This window comes from Salminus brasiliensis, chromosome 11, assembly GCF_030463535.1.
Source record: "Salminus brasiliensis chromosome 11, fSalBra1.hap2, whole genome shotgun sequence".
In the NCBI taxonomy this organism is placed as follows: Eukaryota; Metazoa; Chordata; class Actinopteri; order Characiformes; family Bryconidae; genus Salminus; species Salminus brasiliensis.
Genome location: NC_132888.1, coordinates 1,876,470 through 1,889,598, shown reverse-complemented (window position 1 = coordinate 1,889,598; position 13,129 = coordinate 1,876,470). Strand labels below are relative to the sequence as shown.

At 37.3% G+C, this 13,129-nt stretch overlaps 1 protein-coding gene across 3 annotated transcripts in view; it reads left to right on the top strand.

Annotated features, from left to right (window-relative positions):
• The first annotated feature begins 2,968 nt into the window (after positions 1 to 2,968).
• The window catches only part of gtf2b (general transcription factor IIB), a 340,326-nt gene continuing 330,165 nt past the window's right edge, over positions 2,969 to 13,129 (top strand). For all 3 annotated transcript variants that reach the window (XR_011980593.1, XR_011980592.1, XM_072691317.1), the window contains exons 1-5: positions 2,969 to 3,052; positions 8,044 to 8,150; positions 9,077 to 9,210; positions 10,539 to 10,685; positions 12,482 to 12,611. Coding sequence is in view for 1 of the 3 variants with exons in the window: in XM_072691317.1 (XP_072547418.1) it covers positions 3,036 to 3,052; positions 8,044 to 8,150; positions 9,077 to 9,210; positions 10,539 to 10,685; positions 12,482 to 12,611 (535 nt within the window). In the remaining 2 variants the exon portion in view is untranslated. The remainder of the gene's footprint in view (positions 3,053 to 8,043; positions 8,151 to 9,076; positions 9,211 to 10,538; positions 10,686 to 12,481; positions 12,612 to 13,129) is intronic.

Genomic DNA, 13,129 nt, shown 5'->3' with positions numbered 1-13,129 from the left:
TCTGTATTTTGGAGGTATTGGGTTTGTATTTTGGAGGTATTTGGTTTGTATTTTGGAGGTATTTGGTTTGTATTTGGTCTGTATTTGGTTTGTATTTGGGAGGTATTTGGTTTGTATTTTGGAGATATTTGGTTTGTATTTGGTTTGTATTTTGGAGGTATTGGGTTTGTATTTTGGAGGTATTTGGTTTGTATTTTGGAGGTATTGGGTTTGTATTTGGTTTGTATTTGGTTTGTATTTGGTCTGTATTTTGGAGGTATTTGGTTTGTATTTGGTCTGTATTTGGTTTGTATTTTGGAGGTATTGGGTTTGTATTTTGGAGGTATTGGGTTTGTATTTGGTTTGTATTTGGTTTGTATTTGGTCTGTATTTTGGAGGTATTTGGTCTGTATTTGGGAGGTAATTTGGAGGTATTTGGTTTGTATTTTGGAGGTATTGGGTTTGTATTTTGGAGGTATTTGGTTTGTATTTGGTTTGTATTTTGGAGGTATTTGGTTTGTATTTTGGAGGTATTTGGTTTGTATTTGGTTTGTATTTGTCTGTATTTTGGAGGTATTGGGTTTGTATTTTGGAGGTATTTGGTTTGTATTTGGGAGGTATTTGGTTTGTATTTTGGAGGTATTTGGTTTGTATTTGGTTTGTATTTGGTCTGTATTTTGGAGGTATTGGGTTTGTATTTTGGAGGTATTTGGTTTGTATTTTGGAGGTATTTGGTTTGTATTTGGTCTGTATTTGGTCTGTATTTGGGAGGTATTTTGGAGGTATTTGGTTTGTATTTTGGAGGTATTGGGTTTGTATTTTGGAGGTATTTGGTCTGTATTTGGTTTGTATTTTGGAGGTATTTGGTCTGTATTTGGTTTGTATTTGGGAGGTATTTGGTCTGTATTTGGGGTTATTTGGTCTGTATTTGGGGGGTATTTGGTTTGTATTTGGGGGGTATTTGGTCTGTATTTGGGGGTATTTGGTCTGTATTTGGTCTGTATTTGGGGGGTATTTGGTTTGTATTTGGTCTGTATTTGGGGGGTATTTGGTCTGTATTTGGGGGTATTTGGTCTGTATTTGGGGGTATTTGGTTTGTATTTGGTCTGTATTTGGTTTGTATTTGGTCTGTATTTGGGGGTATTTGGTCTGTATTTGGGGGGTATTTGGTCTGTATTTGGGGGGTATTTGGTCTGTATTTGGTTTGTATTTGGGGGGTATTTGGTCTGTATTTGGGGGCTATTTGGTCTGTATTTTGGAGGTATTTGGTCTGTATTTGGGGGTATTTGGTCTGTATTTTGGAGGTATTTGGTCTGTATTTTGGGGGGTATTTGGTCTGTATTTGGTTTGTATTTGGGGGGTATTTGGTCTGTATTTGGGGGGTATTTGGTCTGTATTCGGTGGGTATTTGGTCTGTATTTGGGGGGTATTTGGTCTGTATTTGGGGGGTATTTGGTTTGTATTTGGGAGGTATTTGGTTTGTATTTGGTCTGTATTTGGTTTGTATTTGGTCTGTATTTGGGGATTATTTGGTTTGTATTTGGTCTGTATTTGGGGATTATTTGGTCTGTATTTGGTCTGTATTTGGGGGGTATTTGGTTTGTATTTGGGGGGTATTTGGTCTGTATTTGGTCTGTATTTGGGGATTATTTGGTTTGTATTTGGGGGGTATTTGGTTTGTATTTGGGGGGTATTTGGTCTGTATTTGGGGATTATTTGGTTTGTATTTGGTTTGTATTTGGGGGGTATTTGGTTTGTATTTGGTTTGTATTTGGGGGGTATTTGGTCTGTATTTGGGGATTATTTGGTTTGTATTTGGGGGGTATTTGGTTTGTATTTGGTCTGTATTTGGGGATTATTTGGTCTGTATTTGGTTTGTATTTGGGGGTATTTGGTCTGTATTTGGTCTGTATTTGGTTTGTATTTGGGGATTATTTGGTCTGTATTTGGTTTGTATTTGGGGGTATTTGGTCTGTATTTGGTCTGTATTTGGTTTGTATTTGGGGGTATTTGGTCTGTATTTGGGGATTATTTGGTCTGTATTTGGTTTGTATTTGGGGGTATTTGGTCTGTATTTGGTCTGTATTTGGTTTGTATTTGGGGATTATTTGGTCTGTATTTGGTCTGTATTTGGTTTGTATTTGGGGATTATTTGGTCTGTATTTGGTTTGTATTTGGAGGTATTTGGTCTGTATTTGGTCTGTATTTGGTTTGTATTTGGGGATTATTTGGTCTGTATTTGGTTTGTATTTGGAGGTATTTGGTCTGTATTTGGTCTGTATGTGGTCAGTATTTGGGGGGTATGTGGTCTGTATTTGGTTTGTATTTGGGGGTATTTGGTCTGTATTTGGTCTGTATTTGGTTTGTATTTGGGGGTATTTGGTCTGTATTTGGGGATTATTTGGTCTGTATTTGGTTTGTATTTGGGGGTATTTGGTCTGTATTTGGTCTGTATTTGGTCTGTATTTGGTTTGTATTTGGGGATTATTTGGTCTGTATTTGGTCTGTATTTGGTTTGTATTTGGGGATTATTTGGTCTGTATTTGGTTTGTATTTGGAGGTATTTGGTCTGTATTTGGTTTGTATTTGGGGATTATTTGGTCTGTATTTGGTCTGTATTTGGTTTGTATTTGGAGGTATTTGGTCTGTATTTGGTCTGTATGTGGTCAGTATTTGGGGGGTATTTGGTCAGTATTTGGAGGTATGTGGTCTGTATTTGGGGGGTATTTGGTCTGTATTTGGTCAGTATTTGGGGATTATTTGGTCAGTATTTGGGGGGTATTTGGTCTGTATTTGGTCTGTATGTGGTCAGTATTTGGGGGGTATGTGGTCTGTATTTGGTCTGTATGTGGTCAGTATTTGGGGGGTATGTGGTCTGTATTTGGTCTGTATTTGGTCAGTATTTGGGGATTATTTGGTCAGTATTTGGGGACTATTTGGTCAGTATTTGGGGGGTATGTGGTCTGCCTGGCTTCCCCTGAGCGGAACATGTGATGTTATGAATCAGGGAGGTTATAAGTGCAGCTCCGCTCAGTCCGCCTGTGAGGAGGCACAGAATGGCGTCTACTAGCCGGTGAGTACAAAGCAGCGCAGTCCCGCCGCTCCTCTACCGCCCAGCTGCCCGGTTCCGACAGCATTTCGCTCCGTATCACAGAGCTTTCAGCACAGTGTTTAATCCTCTGCGTGTCTGTCAGCGGGTCTGACTCCAGTCTGATGTGCAGGCGCTAAAGATCGGTGGGGAATCAGACACGTTGTGTGGGCTGGGTATGGCTAGCTAGCTTATGCTAACGCTTTTTTTAAAAAAGAAACAGAAATACCTTTTAAACCTTTTTTCTTATTTGTAACGAACGCGAATAAAAGTATTAAGCCCTTATACCTTCGGCTGGCAGTGGAAATGAGGTTTCAGGACGTACATTTATCCTCTTTGTTCTGCCCAAAAGCCCGAGTTAGCCTGTGAAGCTAACGCGGCTACCAGACTAAGTCTATGGCGTTCGCCCGTTAGCACGTTAGCACGGTAGCATGCAGCTAAAGCTAGCTATTAGCTAACACACCGGCGAATTTAACCCACCTCACCGAGTTAACGTTAATATTCCAGTATTCTCAGAACTGTTCGCTGTTATAAAGAGCATTTATCAGAGCCTGGCTGATAGAAGCAGGCGAGTGACCGCGGAGGTGGTGTGAATGCGCTTTAGCGAGGTTAGCCTTAGCTAGCTAGCTGTGCTGTTGATGGCGTTTGGATAAAAAAGGCTGCGACGCGACTTTTATTCTTTAATGTTTATGGTTTAATTTAGGACAAATAATGAGTTATTAACGGACTGACCCGAACAATAGCTGCTGTTTTAATAAGACCTGCCTGAGCTGAGAGCTGAGCGACGGCTGCAGACACTGAGACCGAGCTCTGAGGAAAGTGCCATGTCACAGAGAGGGGCTGTAAAGCTCCTGGGAGGGATCATCACTATTATTAATAATTATGGATTTAACATTAGAGCTGTTCTAATAATCAGTGCTGTTATATTTTAATTCCTAACAGTATCTCTCGGAAGAATTGATGATCTGGGTGAGCACAGCAGCAATAGCCATTCAAAAAGTCCCACATGAGCCGATAATCAATAAATGTCTCCTCAGTGGTTTAGATGTACATGGAAAATACATTTATCATTAGGGCTGCATGCTGTTAGGAAATGCAGATTGTCTGTTTTATTTATTTATATACACACATACATTGTACACATATACATATGTATGTATGTATATATATATATATATATATATATATATATATATATATATATATATATATATATGTATGTGTATATATATGTATGTGTATATATATGTATGTGTATATATATGTATGTGTATGTATATATGTGTGTGTGTATGTATATGTGTGTGTGTGTATATGTATGTGTGTATATATGTATGTATGTGTGTGTGTGTATGTATGTATGTATATATATATATATATATGTATGTATGTGTGTGTATGTGTATGTATATATGTGTGTGTATGTGTGTGTGTGTGTGTGTGTGTGTATATGTGTATATATATATATATATATAGCATACTAGATCACAATATTTGAAGACTTATTTTTGCGATACACAATATTTATCATGATCATCTATAATCACAGACTGAAAACATCAGTATCAGATTCTTATTAAAAACTACTATTCAGATCCTCTCCTGTACTGAATACAGTGATTTATACTCTATATACTATATATGTTATAATATAACATCTGCTGATCTTCATCTAATGAACCCTTCAGTCTAATTACACTGTTAGTAATGAAATCTATATATATATATATATATATATATATATATATATATATATATATATATATATAGCGAAAAAATACAGGAACTTTCACCAGAAGTCTGTGATTGTGATCCAGCATGTCCTGACATTAACAGTACAGTCTGTGGACCAGGGGTCTAATCTGCCTCTGGTAGTAGGTCATGGAAACTGAGAGCCGTGCAGCGAAAACCTAAACCAGCACAAACTAAAGCTCAGCTGATTAACAGCTCATCATTTCGGTCTAAGCTCCTGTCAGTATGATTTAATAAGGGTTGCGGAGGTAAACTGTTTAGGTATAGCATGATATAAAATAAATGATGGTTATTTTACCTTGCACAGGTGCTTAATATTGGTAATCTGTCTTAATATTGATATAAAGAATGACACACATTTATTCAATATATTCCAAGATTAATGTGGAAAATAATCAGCATATTAATCTATAATAGAAAAGTGTTGGAGACAAAGTGTTCATGTGCAGCTTTATTTAGTTTATTTTTAAAATTGTGGCTTAACACGTTTTATTGAAGGATTTAAATGTATAATAACTACAGTAAAGCACTTGTTTGATCTATTTTCATTCCTTTAATCAATTGTAGTCATTCTGCTCATGATGAAAATAGTGAAATTATATATTGTGAAACTGTAAAAAAAAAAAAAAAAAACAACAAAAAAACCACAAAAATATCGTACTGTTGCAACTGGGGCAGGACAATATGACTATTATATTATTATGATCAATTGTTATGGTGGTACATAATGCTTTTTTTAGTATATTGTTTTAAATTAATGATATAAGAATTATGATTAACTGCAGATTTTATTGCAATAATCAGTCTGAATTAATTAAATTTGAGTAAAAATCAAGGTACTGTGAGCATATTTGGTTAGCATTTTTAAAGGTTTCACTCTGTTGTGATAAATATCGTATGTCGTAAAATAACATTTAAATATCATATATATAATAAAATTTACTATATTGCCCAGCTCTAGTTGCAGCCCTATTATTTATTGGTTATATAATTATAATAAACAGGGCTGCTCATAGATTACAGGCGAGTTAAGTAAGTAACACAGACAATAACACAGGAAAAAAAATCACAATGAACTTCAGCAGCTGATGCGTCATAAATGTTTATTTTTGTGACGCCAGGTGTCGGACAGATGTTATCAGACACACTCGATGCTTCAGCGGTCTGATGCAGCGAATGAAAACTCTTCAAAGTTTCGGTCAATGTGAGGAAAGTTATGCAAAGTCAGCTTGTTTTGAATTCGCTGATTGTGAGGTCACAGAAATAAATATAATCTTTATAAAATAAATGCACCTTTTCATCCTGTCAGTGTAGCTCCGCCCACTCCTGTAGAGTTTATATGGCGTGTTGGAGCCTGCAGTGCTTTTTGAATAAGGCTACCAATTAAAACTGCTAGTTTATGGATTTCAGTCTGCAAATATATTTAGATTAGATTTGATCAGATTATTTGTTTAATTGTAGCGAATAAAGAGATGTAAGCTTAAGTCACACAAACAGTAAAACGCATGGAAATGAGCGTGGGCTGCCTCCGCTGGGGCCGTACTGTGCTGCAATGTCGACTGTTCCGGGTTGGGGGTCCGGCTCTGAACTGCTCAGGCACAGTGAACTGCAAGCCTGACATAAAGGACCCCATTGATTTGCAGGGTCTGGAACACTGGGTGGACTGTGCGTGGGACTGCTTTCAGGAGTCGGATCTTTTCGCACATGCGTGTGAAGGTCTAACAACCCTCTGCTGTAACGGACCTCACGCACCACGCTTCTCTCACGGCTCAGTGCGCTTACTGCCCCAATACGTTCGCCATCACTGTAGATGACCCTGATCTCTGTACAGTGGAGGTGAATGGAAGCAGGTGTCGGTTGCCATGACTACAACACAGATACAGCCCATAATTTATCTCCTGTCCAAACCCACCAGTGCAGCTACACGAGTCTTCTGAGTTTTATATGGAGTGATGATGATGATGATGATGATGATGATGAAGGTAAAATAGTGAATAGAGAATCTCCACTAATCCAGTTCTCTTTAGGGACTACTTTCTGTAGCTGCACTACACCCTGCAGCATGTATCCCTCCACCATTTTAATGATCTGGTTCTAAAAGCAGGTTCTAGAGCCGAACTCTTCTCAGAACTCTGGTAGAACCGTGTCTCAGGCATCAGGCAGCGTCTTCATCACCATTAGGTGAAGAACTTTCTGTGAGGGGCTTTTAGTAGAGCTTCAGACGTCTGCTTCCCTTCACCTCCACTGTAGAACCACAGCTCTGACTGGGGGAGGTTATCTAGAACCGAGCGCTTCACACTAAACCTCACTCTGAAGGAGTTCAACCTTAATCATTAAAATATGTAGAAATTCTCATTAGAAATATTTAATGTTATTATTTTTTTTGTGGATGCACATTGTGTATGAAATGTATTATTAATAATGCTAATAATAATAATCATAATTAATTGATTATGGTAATTCATTATTAATTAATTATTACTATTAATAATGATGATAAAAGTGGTACACATTCATAAAATTGATTTAAATTTACTCAGTAGAGAAAAGAATTGGTTTGACCAAAAATCAGATCTGATTTTCTCTCCTCGCGTCACACCCCGGTCTTCGTGAAGGTGGTGCAGATTCATCAGTGTGGTTTTAGGTGCAGCATGACTACATAAAAAAAATTGCGCACCACCCAGGGTACAGCATCCTCCTCTAGAGTTAGTGGACAGCGAGCACGTCGTCTCTACAGTGAAGCCACCACAGGTCTAGCCCCTCTGCTGGCTGGCTGAAGTATGATGTGTAGCTCCGCCCATCTCCATATGTTTCATTGACAAAAAGGCTCCGCCCATTTTCATCTCCTCTTCCTCCTGTAACTGTATTTCCATCTCCAGGGTGTAATTCCAGCTGTTGCGCACACACTCAGTACAAAGGTCTTTGAAGTTTATTCTGTATCTCTAATTGATCTTATTTATTATTGATTTCAGGGTCTATGAAAATGATGATTGACAGTAATGCAGTTACGAGAGTAATGAACTGAACTGTGGGCTTATGCGCAGGGTCGAATGGGTTAACTACAGGGTGTCCTTTCTTTTGTGTTAAAATAAACGCAACTTTTTTCTGTAAATGTGTTTTCTGTCTAATTAACGTTTACAGTCTCAGAACAGTCCAATCAAAACAGATTAGATGATTAGTACTCAGGATTTGGTCTGACCTTTGAAATCTTCTCCCTGTTGTAGTGGAGATGCTCTCCCTAGGGTGCAGTGCCCCAATCACCCCGAGGCCATCCTCGTGGAGGACTACAGGGCCGGAGATATGATCTGTCCAGAATGTGGCCTGGTAGTAGGTAGGTACTGGAGATCGGTCATGGGGGGGGTGGGGGGGTTGTAACGGACAGTTTTTGGTTTATTTAAAATATTTTACATAGCAGCTACATTTACAATGGTTGCTATATAAAAGCCACCATCAAATCCCTGATGCTTCTAGTCATCGGCAGCCGAGGCCTGAGGGAGCACAGTTGGCCTTTTTCTCTCCAGGGTGGGTAGATGGCGCTCTCTCCCCACATGGCTTTGTTGCTGTGCTGGCTGCCGCTGGCGTCTGCGGGCAGGCGTGTTGGTTGGATGCCTGGGGATGTTGCCGATGTATTTATTTTTAATTATATTATATTATATATTTATTCTAAGGGATATATAAAGGATGTTGAGGCCATGACTGTATGAATATATAGTCTTGTTTGCAGCACAGAAAACACAACCCATTAGAAAAAAAACAATAAAAAAAAAGAAAAAGGTTTAAAAAATATATATATATAAATATAATTTATATATATATATTTGCAGAGCAAAGTATCACCCATGCTATGCTAGGTAATTGCTGTGTATCTTCTGGCTGTCATTAATATTTGCTATGCTTTTAGTTGGGATTAGTAAGTAAATATTATTGCTATAAATTACTTGAATGTCCTGAATATGGATACAGTGCTTAAGGAACTTTTTTATTATTATTATTTAACACACCAAATCTCAGAAAACCACAATCTCTAATCCAGATCATGTGTATGAAAGTGTCTGTCTAAAACTGAGGTGTACTATTTTTGCCATCTTGCAAAAATAGCCCCCCCCCACCCCCCTGAAAGTCCCGCTGAGGACTGTATTTCCAGGACTTTCCGGAGCCACTTTGCCTTCCTGTGTCGAACTCGTTTGTAGAAGGAACCTCTTGGCCTGTGTGTGAAGCAGCTTGTTTTCCCCTGTTCACCCCGTCTGTCTGTGCCAGGTGACCGCGTTATTGACGTCGGCTCAGAGTGGAGGACGTTCACGAATGAAAAAGCCACTAAAGACCCTTCCCGTGTCGGTGATGCTCAGAATCCTCTCCTGAATGGAGGAGATCTCACCACCATGATCAGCAAGGTAACCGGCCTGTCTTCACTACAGCTCACTTCCACATGCAGCTGACGCACTTTAAGACTCTGAACTTTAGCAGGGTAATGCTTCACTCTGAAGGTGGACGGTCTCAGTAATTATAATACACTACATACTCGTTGTATATATGTAGACATTTTCATTTGTGACCTGGAAAACATCAAAATGGTCAAATTATGGATAAAAATAAGGTTTTATAAAATATTAAATGTTTATTATTATATACTATATATGATATAGTAATTTAATTCAGTAATCAGTAGTTTACATGACTAATTTGGTTAATTATTAATAAACAATGATTGTTTAAGTGGAAAATGGATCTGATTTGGATTCTCTTATAAAGAAAAAACAGACTGTAACAAAGATTATTTCTTTTAATATTAATGAGGTCTTAAATCCAATCAAGAGAGAATTTTGTCTAGACTAAAAACAAAAAGAAACAAGAACACACTCAAATAATATAGAACTAAAATCGATGGGTTTTAAGCACTTCTAAGTATGTATCCTTATATAAAACAGGACCTAAGAGGTGTTGCTGTTTTGATATTGAATACATGATTATTTGAACACATCAGATATTACTGATGAAGATGGGAGATTTGTGGAAAAATAAAATGCTTAGTAGTAACACTTATATATAATAATAAGTAACTATATATATATATATATATATATATATATATATATATATATATATATATATAAATAAATAAATAAATAAATAAAAATGCCCGCCCCTCCGGGAGGTGAATGGAGTTATTAAAGACTCAGAGAATTCAGATTCGTCTGGAGTGACTGCACAACAAGGTCTAGTTTGTAAAAAATAAAAAAATCTAAATAATTTGATGATTAAAAACCAGACTAACAGAATGATTACGCTGCTTAACACTGCAGTTTTATTCATAATTCATAATGATTTGTTTTGTTCTTTACAGCTGTGTCTATAGAAATGAATAGGAAGGATATAAAGATATGGCCCTGTATGCTGGTGTGCACGTAATAATGCTTTAACAGTTTAGAGAATACTGTTATACATGCCTGTAAATTTCCTATATATCAGTAGAAGAGTGCAGTGGAGTATTCACTCCGAGCTGAGTTCAGACTTTATGGGCTGTGGTGTTCAATGGGGTTTTCCACTGTTTTTAACCGTGTTTCAGTTTCTACTGTATGAGACGGACACAGCAGATAGAATTTAGGATGAAATTCAGGAATATGCTGATTCTGTTATTTATCCAGTTCTAAGAGTTTAGGTTTGCATCTCTGTTTTTTTCTGTATTCATTTCTCTATTTGTTTTGTGATCCAAAATGAACAGGGAACAGGAGCAGCAAGCTTCGACGAGTTTGGCAACTCCAAGTACCAGAACCGCAGAACCATGAGCAGCTCTGACCGAGCCATGCTGAATGCCTTCAAAGAGATCAGCACCATGGCTGACCGGATCAACCTCCCCAGAAACATCGTAGTAAGTGTTCAGCCCGCGTTCCTAAAACCAGGGCGGTTAAGTCTGTATATTACTAAAGTATTCCTGGTCAGATTTGATTGACTGTGCACTTATAGTTAGAAGATTGCTGGTTAACATTACCTTTAATTCCACAGCAAATTTACATTTCCAGAATTTTAAGCTGTTATTCGTGGGGTCGATCCTGATCAGGGTTTGCTGGTGGTTTATGCGGTAGGTCTGCAGCTGATTAGTAATCTAGCAGTTAGGCAAATTAGTCTTCCACTGAAGAGTTTACTGCTAAACTGACCGAGACCACAAAAGTGTTTCACACCCGGACTGAAACTGATTAGCCAAGCAGACGGAAACCGTTTAGCTAGAAATGGGGAAGTGGCTTGATTCTGCTGCAGCTGGGATGGAGGTGTTATAGCACAGGATTGTATATACCTATATATTTAATTACATTTACATTTAAGGCCTTTAGATGACTCTGTTCTCCAGAGCGACTCACAGAAGAGCCTCACTGTTCACTCAGAAAATACACTAAGCTAGTTTGTATCGGCTAGAATGCAAAAGAGGTCAGTACAGAGACCTAAAAATACACAATACTCAATACACACAATACACACTCTACAGATCATACTAATCAACTAAGACGAGTATGATTGTAAGCCTTAAGTGTGAGTTCATAATGCCTAAATGTTCTTAAAAATGCTTATATATAATTGTAAAACTCTATATAACATTAGAATAAACCCAAATAAACAGTCAGTGGTCAGTGAGTGTCTACCTTTAATTAACTCTATATAACATTAGAATAAACCCAAATAAACAAAGTCAGTGGTCAGTGAAAACGTCTACCTGTAATTAACTCTATATAACATTAGAATAAACCCAAATAAACAAAGTCAGTGGTCAGTGAAAACGTCTACCTGTAATTAACTCTATATAACATTAGAATAAACCCAAATAAACATAAAGTCAGTGGTCAGTGAAAACGTCTACCTGTAATTAACTCTATATAACATTAGAATAAACCCAAATAAACAAAGTCAGTGGTCAGAGTGTCTACCTTTAATTAACTCTATATAACATTAGAATAAACCCAAATAAACATAAAGTCAGTGGTCAGTGAGAGTGTCTACCTGTAATTAACTCTATATAACATTACAATAAACCCAAATAAACATAAAGTCAGTGGTCAGTGAGAGTGTCTACCTGTAATTAACTCTATATAACATTACAATAAACCCAAATAAACAAAGTCAGTGGTCAGTGAAAACGTCTACCTGTAATTAACTCTATATAACATTAGAATAAACCCAAATAAACAAAGTCAGTGGTCAGAGTGTCTACCTTTAATTAACTCTATATAACATTACAATAAACCCAAATAAACAAAGTCAGTGGTCAGAGAGAGTGTCTACCTGTAATTAACTCTATATAACATTAGAATAAACCCAAATAAACAAAGTCAGTGGTCAGAGAGAGTGTCTACCTGTAATTAACTCTATATAACATTAGAATAAACCCAAATAAACAAAGTCAGTGGTCAGTGAGAGTGTCTACCTGTAATTAACTCTATATAACATTAGAATGAACAAAGTCAGTGGTCAGAATGTGCTGTTGGTCAGTAAATTTATTGATCACTGGTCTGGCTGCTGATCTTCTGTGAACTCCAGACGCTGTATGGATTAGTTCAGTTCCAGCAGCAGCTCAGCTGATCTACTCTAATGAACTCCTCAGATAAGCGAAGCGTCTTTATGGTCTGTATTCAGAAGTTTCCTGCTTTCTCTCTTAACGCTGGTTTTGGTTCACAGGATCGCACAAATAACTTATTTAAGCAGGTTTATGAGCAGAAGAGCCTTAAGGGCAGGAGTAATGATGCTATAGCCTCGGCCTGCCTCTACATTGCCTGCAGACAGGAGGGAGTGCCCAGAACTTTTAAAGGTGAGAGTTTTGAGTCGTCTGTAGTTTTTACAGGTAACGTTTACCTTGAAGGAGAACTGAGACATTCAGGTGTTCATTCATTGACGCGTGATCTGTAGGGGTGTAAAATTCCCCGCTGTGAGGGTGGCCATTCAGCTGCATTGGGTTTAAAATGTCGTTCCACGTTAGTTAAAATAAACATTCCAGGATGGCAAGTTCTAGGAAAAGCTAGACCGGTGCGGTGTAGAATCACTGCATTATGTTCTATAAAACTTGGAAAGTATCCTTCATACTCATTTACAAACTTTTTCTTTATTTAAAAATAATAATAATAACCATAAACAATAAAAAATAGGTGAACTAGGTTCTGTCTTGGCAATGCCCCAGAGAACCGGCAGTAAAATTTACAGGTTATTTTTTAATAATAAAGAAAGGAGTTTCTTACTACATTTAAAAGTTTTTAAATGTGCTTTTTAATGTCTAAAATATGTTAATTTTTAGGAATTTATTTTTTTTATTTTACTGAAAATTAAGTTCCA